This window comes from Priapulus caudatus, unplaced genomic scaffold, assembly GCF_000485595.1.
Source record: "Priapulus caudatus unplaced genomic scaffold, Priapulus_caudatus-5.0.1 Scaffold1762, whole genome shotgun sequence".
Classification (NCBI taxonomy): Eukaryota; Metazoa; Priapulida; class Priapulimorpha; order Priapulimorphida; family Priapulidae; genus Priapulus; species Priapulus caudatus.
The window spans coordinates 19,524-31,284 of NW_014578823.1; the positions used below are offsets into that span (position 1 = coordinate 19,524).

Below are 11,761 nucleotides of genomic sequence, written 5' to 3' on the forward strand. Positions count from 1 at the left end.
CCGTTACCAAAGGAGGAGCCGGAAGAGGAACCCCACTGATGGTTCCTCAGCCACGCGCGCGTGGGCGGGGGGAGGTATCGCGATCAGTTGAGCTCCGCCCGCCCCGCATCGACGATGACTATTTATACAGCCACGCAGTTAGAGTCGCTGGCCACGTGCACGGAGTTTAGGCCGTTACTAAATATCACACATATCTACCAATACCTAACTAGACAATTTTTTCGCAGTTCCTGAAACATTTCATTGCTCGTACGTCGAAGGCCTTAAGAATTGCGAAATGGCGTCATGGAAAATTAGAATTTTAATGCACTGATCGTCGCGCCACTCTCAGCTCGCTCGCATCTAATGTGCTTTTATCTTCTACGCTCACGCGTCTCGAATAACGCCTGGAAATTAAAGGCCTGCGCGTGCACATTGCCGAACATCTTTCCGAACAAATGTTTCCGAACAAAATGTTTTTGTCGGCAATCGTGCGATACCAGTGTGAACAATTGCGAGCGCACATTGCCGCAACATTTTGCAGCGAACAGACCTCGTGGCGACCGTCTAGTAGCTTGTCGTTGTAAAGATGTCAACGCTGATCGCGCTATGATGTGCGCCGGACACCAAGAATTCATGTGACGCAGAAACATTACGTGCTGCTATTGTTACTACTTTAGCAAATGTTCGTAGAATTCGTTCGACATCAGCCGCACATGTGACGAACCATTCTCGACGAACAACTGTTTCGAGTATCAAACATTTCCGATCTTCAGAAACATTGTTTCGGGGGGGAGGCGAAACAAATGTTCGGCAATTTTGTTTACCGCACACTGCAGAGCATTTCATGGAACATTGCTGACGATATGTTTTGTGAGCAAAAATGTTCGGCATGTTCGCCGCGAGGCTTAATCCGCTCGGTAACCGTGGAAGCGTAAGTGAATCAGATTGCCAAGAATAAATTATCGCGATGAGAAAACTCATCCTTCCCATATGCTGCGTGCAGCCGCCCAGGTTAGCGTATAACCAATGGTATTCATTACCATTTGGGTGGCGAGACCATGTGAAAAATAGGGGCACCTACAAACGGGTGCTAATGTAGGTCAAAATACTCAGAACAAAATGAAGTCAATATGAAAAGCATGAACATTCAAGCTTAATTTTCACAGCCACGGGAATTCTATTTTTAAAATAATAATATTGATATAATCATCTCTCTCCGGTTACTCCGCCTCTCTCTCTCTCTCTAGCTATATATAATCATTTATTTTTCCACTAGTAATCTTATTTATATAATCTTTTTTAGCGACGAGCAGAATATTTTTTATCACAACTTTTCTCATCAGTAACTTTCCAGCAAAAACAACCGACTGCTCGCATAATGTGCACTGTCACTCACGATGACCACGCAAACGATGCTCATTTCTATTTGCACGGCAACACGCAGTGGCCTCCGCACGACTCGCCCGGACCAACCCCCGTCGCGCCTCCATACCCCAGTTAACGGGCCGCTCGCGCTGTGCGGTTCAAATTCGAGAAGATAATCTAGGACAGAGGAAGGAGTAGGAAGAGGGAGAAGAAAGGCAGAAGGAGGAGTAAGATGGAGAAGAGAGGAAAGGAGAAGAGAGGAGGAAGAAGGGAGGAGGGGCGAAGGAGGCGAGCGGAGGAATAACAAGAGGAGGAAGGACGGGAGGCAGGACGAGGGAGCGAGGGGGAGGAAACAGGGAGAAGGAGAGGAGGGGCCGAGGAGGCAAGGAGGAATAACAGAGGAGAAGGAGGGAGGAGGGGACGAGGGAAGAGGGAGGAAATAACAGAGAGGGGAGGAGGAAAGGAGAAACAGAGGGAAGAGAGAGAAGAAGAGAGCAATCACTGTCACTAAACATACAGTCACCACGATCACTGTCACCAAACGTACCATCACCACAATCACTGTCACTAAACATACAGTCACCACGATCACTGTCACCAAACGTACCATCACCAGATTCACCACAATCGATCACTGTCACTAAACATACCCTCACCACGATCACTGTCACCAAACATACCATCACCACAATCACTGTCACTAAACATACAGTCACCAGACCTACTGTCACCAACCGTCACCAAAGTAACTGTAACCAAACATATCGTCACTCAGTACGGTCTACATTCGATGCGTCAACCTAACCTAACACAATTAACAGTCAGCTCAACAAAATGCGCGTCGCGAGACAACGTTCTAAAAACAACGCTTATAGCAACGAATAACCTCAGATTAGACGTTCATGCAAACCAGGGTTCACGGACCGGGCAACGATGTCTACCAGGGGGGGGGGTGCGGTCGGTCAACAGATTCCTGACCGCCTCCACCCCCACCCTCACCCAGCTGGTTACTGTTCTGCCCTGCTCCCACGTCACAACATGCGTCTCGGCGCGAGGCTAAACAATCCGGCCATCGCTCCTTGCGCTGCGGGTGCCCTCGTCAGCGTGAGTCCGCCCCCGCCGGGGGTGGGGGGAGCATTGCTGGTTAATTATTATTATTATTATCATTATTATTAGTATTAGTATTATTATTATCAATATTATTATTATTAGTAGTAGTAGTAGTATTTAATCTTTATTGCGTGTAATTCAAATACAAATACATGTACCGCGTGTGCACAATAATGCGTCACGCGTGTGCACAATAATGCGTCACGCGTACGTGCGTCACGCGTTCGTGCGTCGCTAGGTTGGTGCGTCGTGATTACGGTTTGGTGCTGGATTTACGCATATGCTGTTTTTTGGTCTTGTTAGTCGATTATTTAGTTGTTTTAGATGTTTTTTGGTAATTTTAAAATTGTTTATGAAATTAGTTTGGTGTTTGTTGGTTGCCTGTTGGTTGTGTAACAACTAGATTGTTTGTTGTGTGTTGTTTTTGTGGCTATCGTGTAGCTTGTTTGGTGTATTTCGATTGTTTTTTTTATTTTTTATTATTGTTTGGTGTTTGTCGATTGTTGATGTTTTTTTCGATTGTTTTTTTTTGTATTGTTTGTGGTTTGTCGATTGTTGTTTACTGGTTTTCATGCAGCTTGTATGTCTGTCAGAATTAGCTTCTAGCTTGTTTGTTGTTTGTTTGTTTGTTGGCTTCTAGCTCGTTATTGTTTTGTTGGTTAGCATATGGCCGTTGTTGCAGGTATTGGGATCGGTACGGCAGTCGTCTGCTTCCTGCTAAATATCTACTACATCATCATTCTCACGTGGGCTCTCTACTTCTTCGCCATGTCTTTCACGACCCTGCTACCGTGGTCGCACTGCAATAATGAGTGGAACACGATAAGGTACCCCCAGCGCACACACTCCCACGTCCCCGTCGTTAAGGTACCCCCAGCGCACACACTCCCACGTCCCCGTCGATAAGGTACCCCCAGCGCACACACTCCCACGTCCCCGTCGATAAAGGTACCCCAGCGCACACACTCCCACGCTCCTGGTCGATAAGTACCCCCAGCGCACACACTCGCACATCCCGGACTCCCGCCGCGATAAGGGTAATCCCCAGCGCACACACCCCAGACGTCTCCGTCGATAAAAGGTACCCCCAGCGCACACAACTCCACGTCCCCAGTCGATAAGGTACCCCCCAGCGCACGACCAAACTTGAATACCCACGTCCCCGTCGTTAAGGTACCGCCCGCCCCAGCGCAGACACACTACCCACGTCTCCGAGTCGATAAGGACCCAAACAGCGCACACAAGACTCCCAGGCAGGCCACGTCCTCGCGATAAGTAGCCGAGCCGCAGCGCAGCCACACTTCCCTACGTCCCCGTGTCGATAAGAGCCGCCCAGCGACACAGCTCCCACGTCCGCCGTCGATTACAGGTAACCCACCCCAAGCGCCCCAGCGGCACACACTCCCAGCGTCCGCCTCCGTGCGTTAAGGTCGACGCCGTGCCAGCGCACACACTCCCACGTCTGCCGTGCTTAGGGTACCCCCAGCGCGCACACTCCCACGGTCCGCCGGTCGTTATGGCCGCCTCGTATTGCAATACCTTACTGATAAGATCTTGCATGGCGTTATAAAAAATAGCACTAAAAAAGAACTGTTATGCTAGCGTGTCTGTGTTCGATGGTGGGCGATCGATGGGTGATCAATTTCGTGAATGACGACGTGCTCCGCTTTATCATACTGATCCAAATAGGGATTGACTGTCGGTGATCGTTGTCGCAAACGCGTGTACCAACCTCAATTCAATCTCCTAATCTAAAGAAACCCTCATTAACGTCCGTTAGCGATCGCCCGGACGAAATCCGTCGAGCGACGGCCTTTCCCGTAACCATGGACGACCGCTTGTCTTCCCTCTTGCAGATCGCTTTGACGCGTTCGCCCAATAATGTTGGAAATGTGTCCGGCGAACGAGACGGGGAACTGGACGGATGCTGAACAGCTGGCTCGCGAAGCACATCGACTCCCGCTGAGGAATTTCTGTGAGTGAGTATCACCGTGTTACTCGTGGTGCATGCGCGGTCCGTGCGCGCAGGAGCAGAAGCGTTCTCAGCTTCCTGTTATTCTTTCTCCCCCCTCTGTTTTCTTCCTCCCTCTTCCTCCTCTATTCTACCTTTCTCCTCCCCCTCTGTTATTCCTCTCTCCTCCCTCGCCTTTTCTCCCTCCTTCCTCCTCTGTTATTCCTCCCTCTCCAATCGCCCCTCCTTCCCTCCTTCTTCTGTTTTCCTCCCTCCTCGCCTCGCTCCTCCTCCCTCCCTTCTTTCCCTCCTGTTGATTCCTCCCCTCCTCACCGTCCGCGCCCTTCATTCCTGCCTTCCCTCCTCTTGCTTCTCCTTTCACCTCTCCTCTCTCCCATCTTACTCGTCCTCCGCCTTCGCTTCTCCCTCTTCCTACTCCTTCCTCTGGCCTAATTTCTTCTCGAATTGAACCGCCGCAGAGAGCGGCCCGTAACTGGGTGGAGGCGGAGGGGGTTGTCCGGGCGATCGTGCGACGGCCACCGCTGGTTTGCTATGCAAATAGAAATGAGCTCGTTTGCGTGGTCATGTGAGTGACAGTGCACAATGGAGCAGTCGTTGTTTTTGGTGAAGTTACTGGATGAGATAAACTTTTGATAAAAAATATTATGCTCGTCCTAAAAAAGATTATATAAATAAGATTACTAGTTAAAATAAATAGATTATATATACATAGAGAGAGAGAGAGGGAGAGAGAGATTATATCAATATTATTATTTTAAAAATAGATTTCCCGTTGTGAAAATAAAGCGAATGTCTGCTTTCTAATTCGACTTCCATTTTGTTCGTGAGTATTTTGACCTACATAGAACCCTGGTGAGGTGCCAGTATTTTCACGTGGTCTCGCCACCAAATGCAATGAATACCATGGTAACGTAACCTGGGCGGCTGCACGCAGCATATGGGAAGATGAGTTTTCTCATCGCGATAATTTATTCTTGGCAAATCTGATTCAGCTTACGCTTCCACGGTTACCGAGCGGATTAAGCCCGGCGCACATTGCCGAACATTTTGCTCAAAAACATTATCGTAGCAATGTTCCATGAAATGTTCGAGAAGTGAGAAAGTGCCGTGTGAGACAGGAGGAGGGGGAGAAGCTGGTGGAGAAGGAGGAGGGGGAAGACAGGGATGCAGCTGGTGGAGAAGCAGTGAGGGAGAAAGACTGGGTGGAGGAGGCAGGAGGGGGAGAGGGGAGCAAGGAGGAGAGGGAGAAAGGCTGAGTGGGAGGAAGGAGGAGGTGGGAGAAGGGGAGGTGGTGGAGAAGGAGGAGGGGAGAAGCTGGACTGGTATAGGAGTGAGGGGGAGAAGGGAGAAGTGGTGGAGATAGGAGGAGGGGGAGAAGCTGTGTGGAGAAGGAGGGAGGGGAGAAGGAGAAGCTGGTGAGAGAAGAAGGAGGCGGGAGGAAGCTGGTGGAGGATGGCGGTGGAGGAGGGGGAGGAAGAGCGAGAAGGAGGAGCGGGGGAGAAGCTGGTGGAGAAGCGGAGAAGTGGCTGGGGAGGCAAAGAGGGGTAGAAGGAGAAGGTGGTGGAGAATGGAGGAGGGGGAGAAGGAGAAGGTTGGTTGGAGAAGGAGGAGGGAGAAAGTGAGTGTGATGGGGAGGAGAAGGAGGAGGGAGAGCTGGTGGTGGTTGTGAGGAGCGAGGAGGGGAGAAGCTGGTGGAGAGAAGAAGGAGGGGAGAACGGGAGAAGTCTGTGGAGGAGGAAGAGGGGAGAAGGGAGAAGGTGGTGGAAGGAGGAGGGGGAGAAGCTGGGTGGAGAAGAGAGGAGGGGAATAAGGTGGTGGGAGAAGGGAGGAGGGGGGAAGAGTTGTGGAGAAGGCAGAGGCGGAGAGAAGAGAGAGGCTGTGGAGAAGAGGGAGGGGAGAAGTGGTGGATGGAGGAGGAGGGGGAGAAGGAGAGGGGAGGGGGGGAGAAGCTTGGTGGAGAAGGAGAAGTGGTGGAGGAGAAGAGGGTAGAAGGGAGAAGGTGGTGGAGAAGGGGAGGTGGGAGAAGGAGAAGGTCGGTGGAGAAGGAGGAGGGGGATGAAATGCTGGTGGAGGAGGAGCGAGAAGGAGGAGGGGAGAAGTCTGGTGGAGGAGAGGAGGGGGAGAAGCTGGTGGAGGAAGACAGGAGGGGAGAAGGCAGAGTGAGTGGAGGAGGAAGAGGGAGAAAGGATGGGAGAAGGTGGGGAGAAAGTGAGGAGGGAGAAGTGTGGAGAAGGATCGGAGAGGGATAGTTGGTGGAGAAGGAGAAGCTGGTGGAGGAGGAGAGGGTAGAAGGAGAAGGTTGGTGGAGAAGGAGGAGGGGGAGAAGGAGAAGGTGGTGGAGAAGGAGGAGGGGGAGAACGCTGGTTGGAGGAGGAGAGAGGAGGAGGGGGAGGAGCTGTGTGGCAGGAGGCAAGGATGGGGGAAGCTGGTGGCAGAAGAAGGAGGCGGGAGGAAGGAGAGGCTGGTTGGGTGGAGGAAGAGGCCGAGAAGGTGGAGAAGGTGGCTGGAGAAGGAGGAGGGGAGAAGCTGGTGAGAGAAGGAGGAGAGGGATAAGGTTGGTGGAGAAGGGGAGGGGAGGAGAAAGGGTGGTGGAGAAGGAGGAGGGAGAAGGGCAGAAGCTGGTGGAGAAGGAGGGGGGGGAGAGCTGGTGGGAGGAGTGGAGGGGAGAAGCTGTGTGAGATTCGGGTGAGAAGCCACCTTCTCCCCCTCCTCCTCCTCCACCCAGCTTCTCCCCCTCCTCTTCCCCTTCTCCCCTCCTCCTCCTTCACCACGCTTCTCCCCTCCTTGCTTCTCCACCAGCTTCTCCCTTCTCCCTCTCCTTCTCACCAGCTTCTTCCCCTCCTCCTTCTCCACCCCTTCTCCCTTCTCCCCCTCCTCTCTCCACCAGCTTGTCTCCCCTCCTCCTTTCTCCTTTCCCATCTCCTCCTCCACAGATTTCTCCCCTCTCGTCCTCTCACCAGCGTTTCTCCCTTCTCCCACTCCTTACTTCTCCACCAGCTTCTCCCCTCCTTCTCCACACCTTCTCCTTCTCCCCCTCCTCCTTCTCACCAGCTTTCTCCCCCTCCTCCTTCTCCCTTTCCCATCCTTCCTCCTCCACCAGATTCGTCCCCCTCCTTCTCCACCCAGCTTCTCCCTTCTCCCCTCCTACTTCTCCACCAGCTTCTCCCTCCTCCTTCTTTCACACCTTTTCCTTCTCCCCTCCTCCTCTCTCACGCTTCTCCATCTCCTTCTCCTCCAGCTTCTCCTTTCCCCCTCCTCCTCTCCACAGCTTCTCCCCCTCTCCTTCTCCCCCTCCTCCTTCTCACCAGCTTCTACCTCCTCCTTCTCCCTTCTCCCCCTCCTCCTTCTCCACCAGCTTCTCCCTACTCCTTTCTCCTCCAGCTTCTCCCTTCTCCCTTTCTTCTTCTCACAGCTTCTCCCCCTCTTCTTCTCGCCCAGCTTCTCCTTCTCCCCTCCCCCTCCTTCTCCACCAGCTTCCCCCCATCCTCCTTCTCCACCACCCTTCCTCCCTTCTCCCCCTCTTCCTCCTCCACCCAGCTTCTCCCTTCTCCCTCCTCCTTCTCCACCAGCTTCTCCCCCCTCCTCCTTCTCCCTTCTCCCCCTCCTCCTCTCCACCAGCTTCTCCCCCTCCTTCTTCTCCACCATTTCTCGCGAAGTTCCTTCTTATCCTTCACATTCGGAAACGCGTGAAATGATCTGCCACTTCCAGATCCATTGTGGCAGTTAACTGCCGAACAATACACCATGATATTCGGTAAATCAATGAAAACGCGAAATAATACTTCTCAACTTATCAATTGCCTTTGTAGTGACCTCCGAGTATTTGTTTGACAACTGTGACCCCCCATCACGAATCCGTAAAGAGCCGTATGATTACCGAAGGCAGCTGTGCCACTGACTCAGAATTAGCAGCAACGATGTTTTTAACTATATTGATCTCGATTTTTTCATGATTTAATAATAAATCGGTGACAAACTTTTTTAGAATGTTTTATTTTAATATATATATTGATTCTTGATAAATTCACTTATTTTGAATTCTGAAAATCTCACCTTTAAAGTACAACGACGTCTGTATGGGGCATACGACTGTACCAATGCGTCCGTATCATTAATTAGGACTAATCGTGCATTCAATAAGTCAAAATTTACACAGAGATATAGCTAAGACCATGTGTCTATGTGTATCTAGATTTCTAGAACTGCCAAAACACATGTTACAGCTGCGAGCGAGTGGCTAGAGTGGAACGCTTTATCTTGTGAATTACAGTTGCTCATTATTTTCCAAAATGGACTAGCTGCTGTGTTTACACTAAGAAATTGTACCAATTAAGCCCTTATAATATGTGCCCAACTCTCGACACGATTTGAGGTTCCTTTTCTAGAAATCTAGATACATATCAAACACATTGTTTATTCCTATCATCTTTCTGTGATTCTTGAGTTTATTGAAGCGCGAGTGATTTAATTAATTAGCAAGTATCGTACGCGGCGGTATCGCACAGGTTATATACGCACGGCTATTGGGCGTAGAAGTGTACAATTAAACTATCATTATGCTGCGCGAACGATTTGCGTTACATTTCTAGAAATTCTAGATACACATTAGACACATGTCTTAGCTATAATTCCTTTTAAGGTTTGAGTTTATTGAAAAGAACGATTATGTTCTATTAATTACTAAAAAATAATACGGACCATTGTACAGCGTTGTGATACATTTGAAACAACATGGAGTCAAATCCTGACGTTGGCGCAACTCTCATGTATATAGGGACCCTACAGGAACACCAGACACCAGATAAGCCCTGTCGCCTGCGGCATTGTTGAAACTGCGGGCGTCCGTGCGGCCGTTCCGGCGCTCGAGTGTTGTTAACTCTTCATCGTTACCTTATAGTTACTTATGTTACGCTTATGTTATCTTATGTATACCTCATCTCCTCATGCTTCACCTATTACTTTTTTGTAGAAACCGCGTAATGCGCGCTACACACGCAGAAGTGTACGAAGACACTGTAAGCAAACTATGAGAGAAGACAAAGACTAAAAATAACAGGAGAAGAATGATTTACTCAGGTCTCGGTCGCGGTCTTCTTCCATGTGCAGCTAGTTAACTCTTCGTTAGTAGTCTCTTCTCGTGCCTTTTCTCTTTCTCTTCGTTTATGAGTCGTCGTTTAGGTTCAATTCTGCTTCCAACGCCACACTCTCTGTCATCTTCTATCGTCTACTATCTGACCTATAATATATATATATATTATATATTATATATATATCTGCTTCATCAATTCCGCGGTGATCCTTAAAAACGGTCTTATCTCGTCTGCGGCCCCTTACCAGTCTGTTCCCTTGCACTGTCTCCATCTGTCTCCCTTCTTCTCATCTGTCGGCCTTCTTTCCATCTGATATCAGATCTACTTCCAGTAGGGCCACCTTATTGCCCCTCTTCCGCTTCATCTCCTTTCCAAGCTCTTTCAATGCGTCCTCCTCTCTGTTCGTGCTATACCCGCATCTCGCCGTCTTCTAACCGAGCTCATACAACGCCGCAGCGAGCAGGCTCGTCAGCACTCGCAGACGCCGTTCTCCGTAACGAGCTCACCAAACGCCAGCGAGCAGGCTCGTAGCACTCGCACACGCCGTCTCCTAACGAGCTCTACAACGCCCCCGCGAGCAGGTCGCTAGCCACTCGCAGACGCCCGTTCCTAACGAGCTCTTACGAACGCCCAGCGACGCAGGTCGCCTGCACTCGCAGACGCCGTACTTTTTTGCATGTGCGATCCTCATATTTTTATTCGCGCGGGAATTCGATCACAATGAGGAAACGCATCTCCCTCCCCTCCCCTCCTCTTCTTTATCTGCTCCCCCTCTCTCGCTCTCATCTTCCTCCCCTCATCGCTACCCTCTTACTTCCTCCTCCTCCTTCCCCTCCTCCCCTCCTTCCCCTATCATCATCATTCTCTCCTCCTCCTCCTCCCCCTCCTGCCTCCTCCTCCTCTCCACCCCCCTCCTCCCTCTCATCTTCGCCCGAGTCGCCAGGTTGCACATGATACGATGTGATTGCGGCCATGCGGCCTGCCAGATATACTGTGTGCGTGTGCATGTACTACTGTACGTGTTATTAACAGAGAGCGCGGTTGTCATTCGGATGATGGCCTGACAGCTCAACCTGTGGATAATGACCACTCGACAACGACGCAAACACTAGAAGTGTGCTTCACCGGCAGCTATCTCTCCAGTAGTATACATCACTATTTAACTGCCAACTAAAGGAAATGTCAAAAGTCCATAGATATGCGTTCATAGATGAGTGTCCATTGACTAGAGGTGCTTGTCACTGTTTATAATTGATGAAAATCGTGACAAGTGGCCCCTTATGGAGAAGTATCCGTCCTTTATAGACAGGTTCGCCAATGAGGGTTTTAACTGTAGTTCGGACGACGCCGACGCGTTATGTCGCGACAGGAGTATATCGCTAATCATGCGGCGTGCGTTCTTCCAGGAGCTTTCCTCATCCCGTATTTGATCTGCCTCGCGACAGGAGGAGTTCCGATGTTCTTCCTGGAGATCTCGCTCGGGCAGTTCATGCAGCAAGGAGGAATCACCGTCTGGAACATCTGTCCGATCTTCAAAGGTATCGATCATCTACTACTTCTCCCCCCCCCCTCCTAAACTCTGCGCCGGCTCTCTCCTAAGAGGCCGCCGCACCCCAGCGATTTTTTTACAAAAGATGAAAGCCGATGAAGCGATGTAGGTGTGCGCGTTCATTCTGTAGACGATTTTAGTTTTTACTGGGTGGATCGTTCAAATCAAACATGTTTGATTTTGAAGCCGATGAGCCGATGAGCGAGTGAGCCCGATTTTAAGGCGCGGCCACACCTACATCACTTCATCGCTTCATTCGCTTCACTGTTTGCTTAAAATACGGCGGGTGTGCGGCGGCCTTAACCTTAACTCTAACCCTAACCCCTATCCCATAACCCCAACCCCAACCCCTACCACCATAACCCAAACCTCAACCCAACCTCAACCCTAACCTCAACCCTAACCTTAACCCTAACCCTAACCCTGAACCTTCAACTCTGCGCGGCGTCGTTATTATTTTGCGAGAGCCGCCTGGTGGGTTCCCTAGCACGCGCGGAATCTCTGTCGTTGCTTGGCCCGGCTGGAGCGGGGAGAAATGTGCACTCTTTCAAGTCATGAGCTAGATCACGTGCAACTATTGATTCAGATGGCAGGGTATATATATATTATATATATATGGGAAGATATATATATATAGGAAGATATTTATGGAAGGATAACACACACACACACACCGCGCGCGCACCAACACAC

General features: G+C 50.4%; 1 protein-coding gene across 1 annotated transcript in view; it reads left to right on the plus strand.

Moving 5' to 3' along the window:
• LOC106817543 (creatine transporter-like) overlaps positions 1-11,761 on the plus strand; it is a 49,394-nt gene that overhangs the window by 18,228 nt on the left and 19,405 nt on the right. Inside the window, exon 2 of the mRNA XM_014822215.1 lies at positions 10,926-11,057. Within this exon, the coding sequence (XP_014677701.1) occupies positions 10,926-11,057 (132 nt within the window). The remainder of the gene's footprint in view (positions 1-10,925; positions 11,058-11,761) is intronic.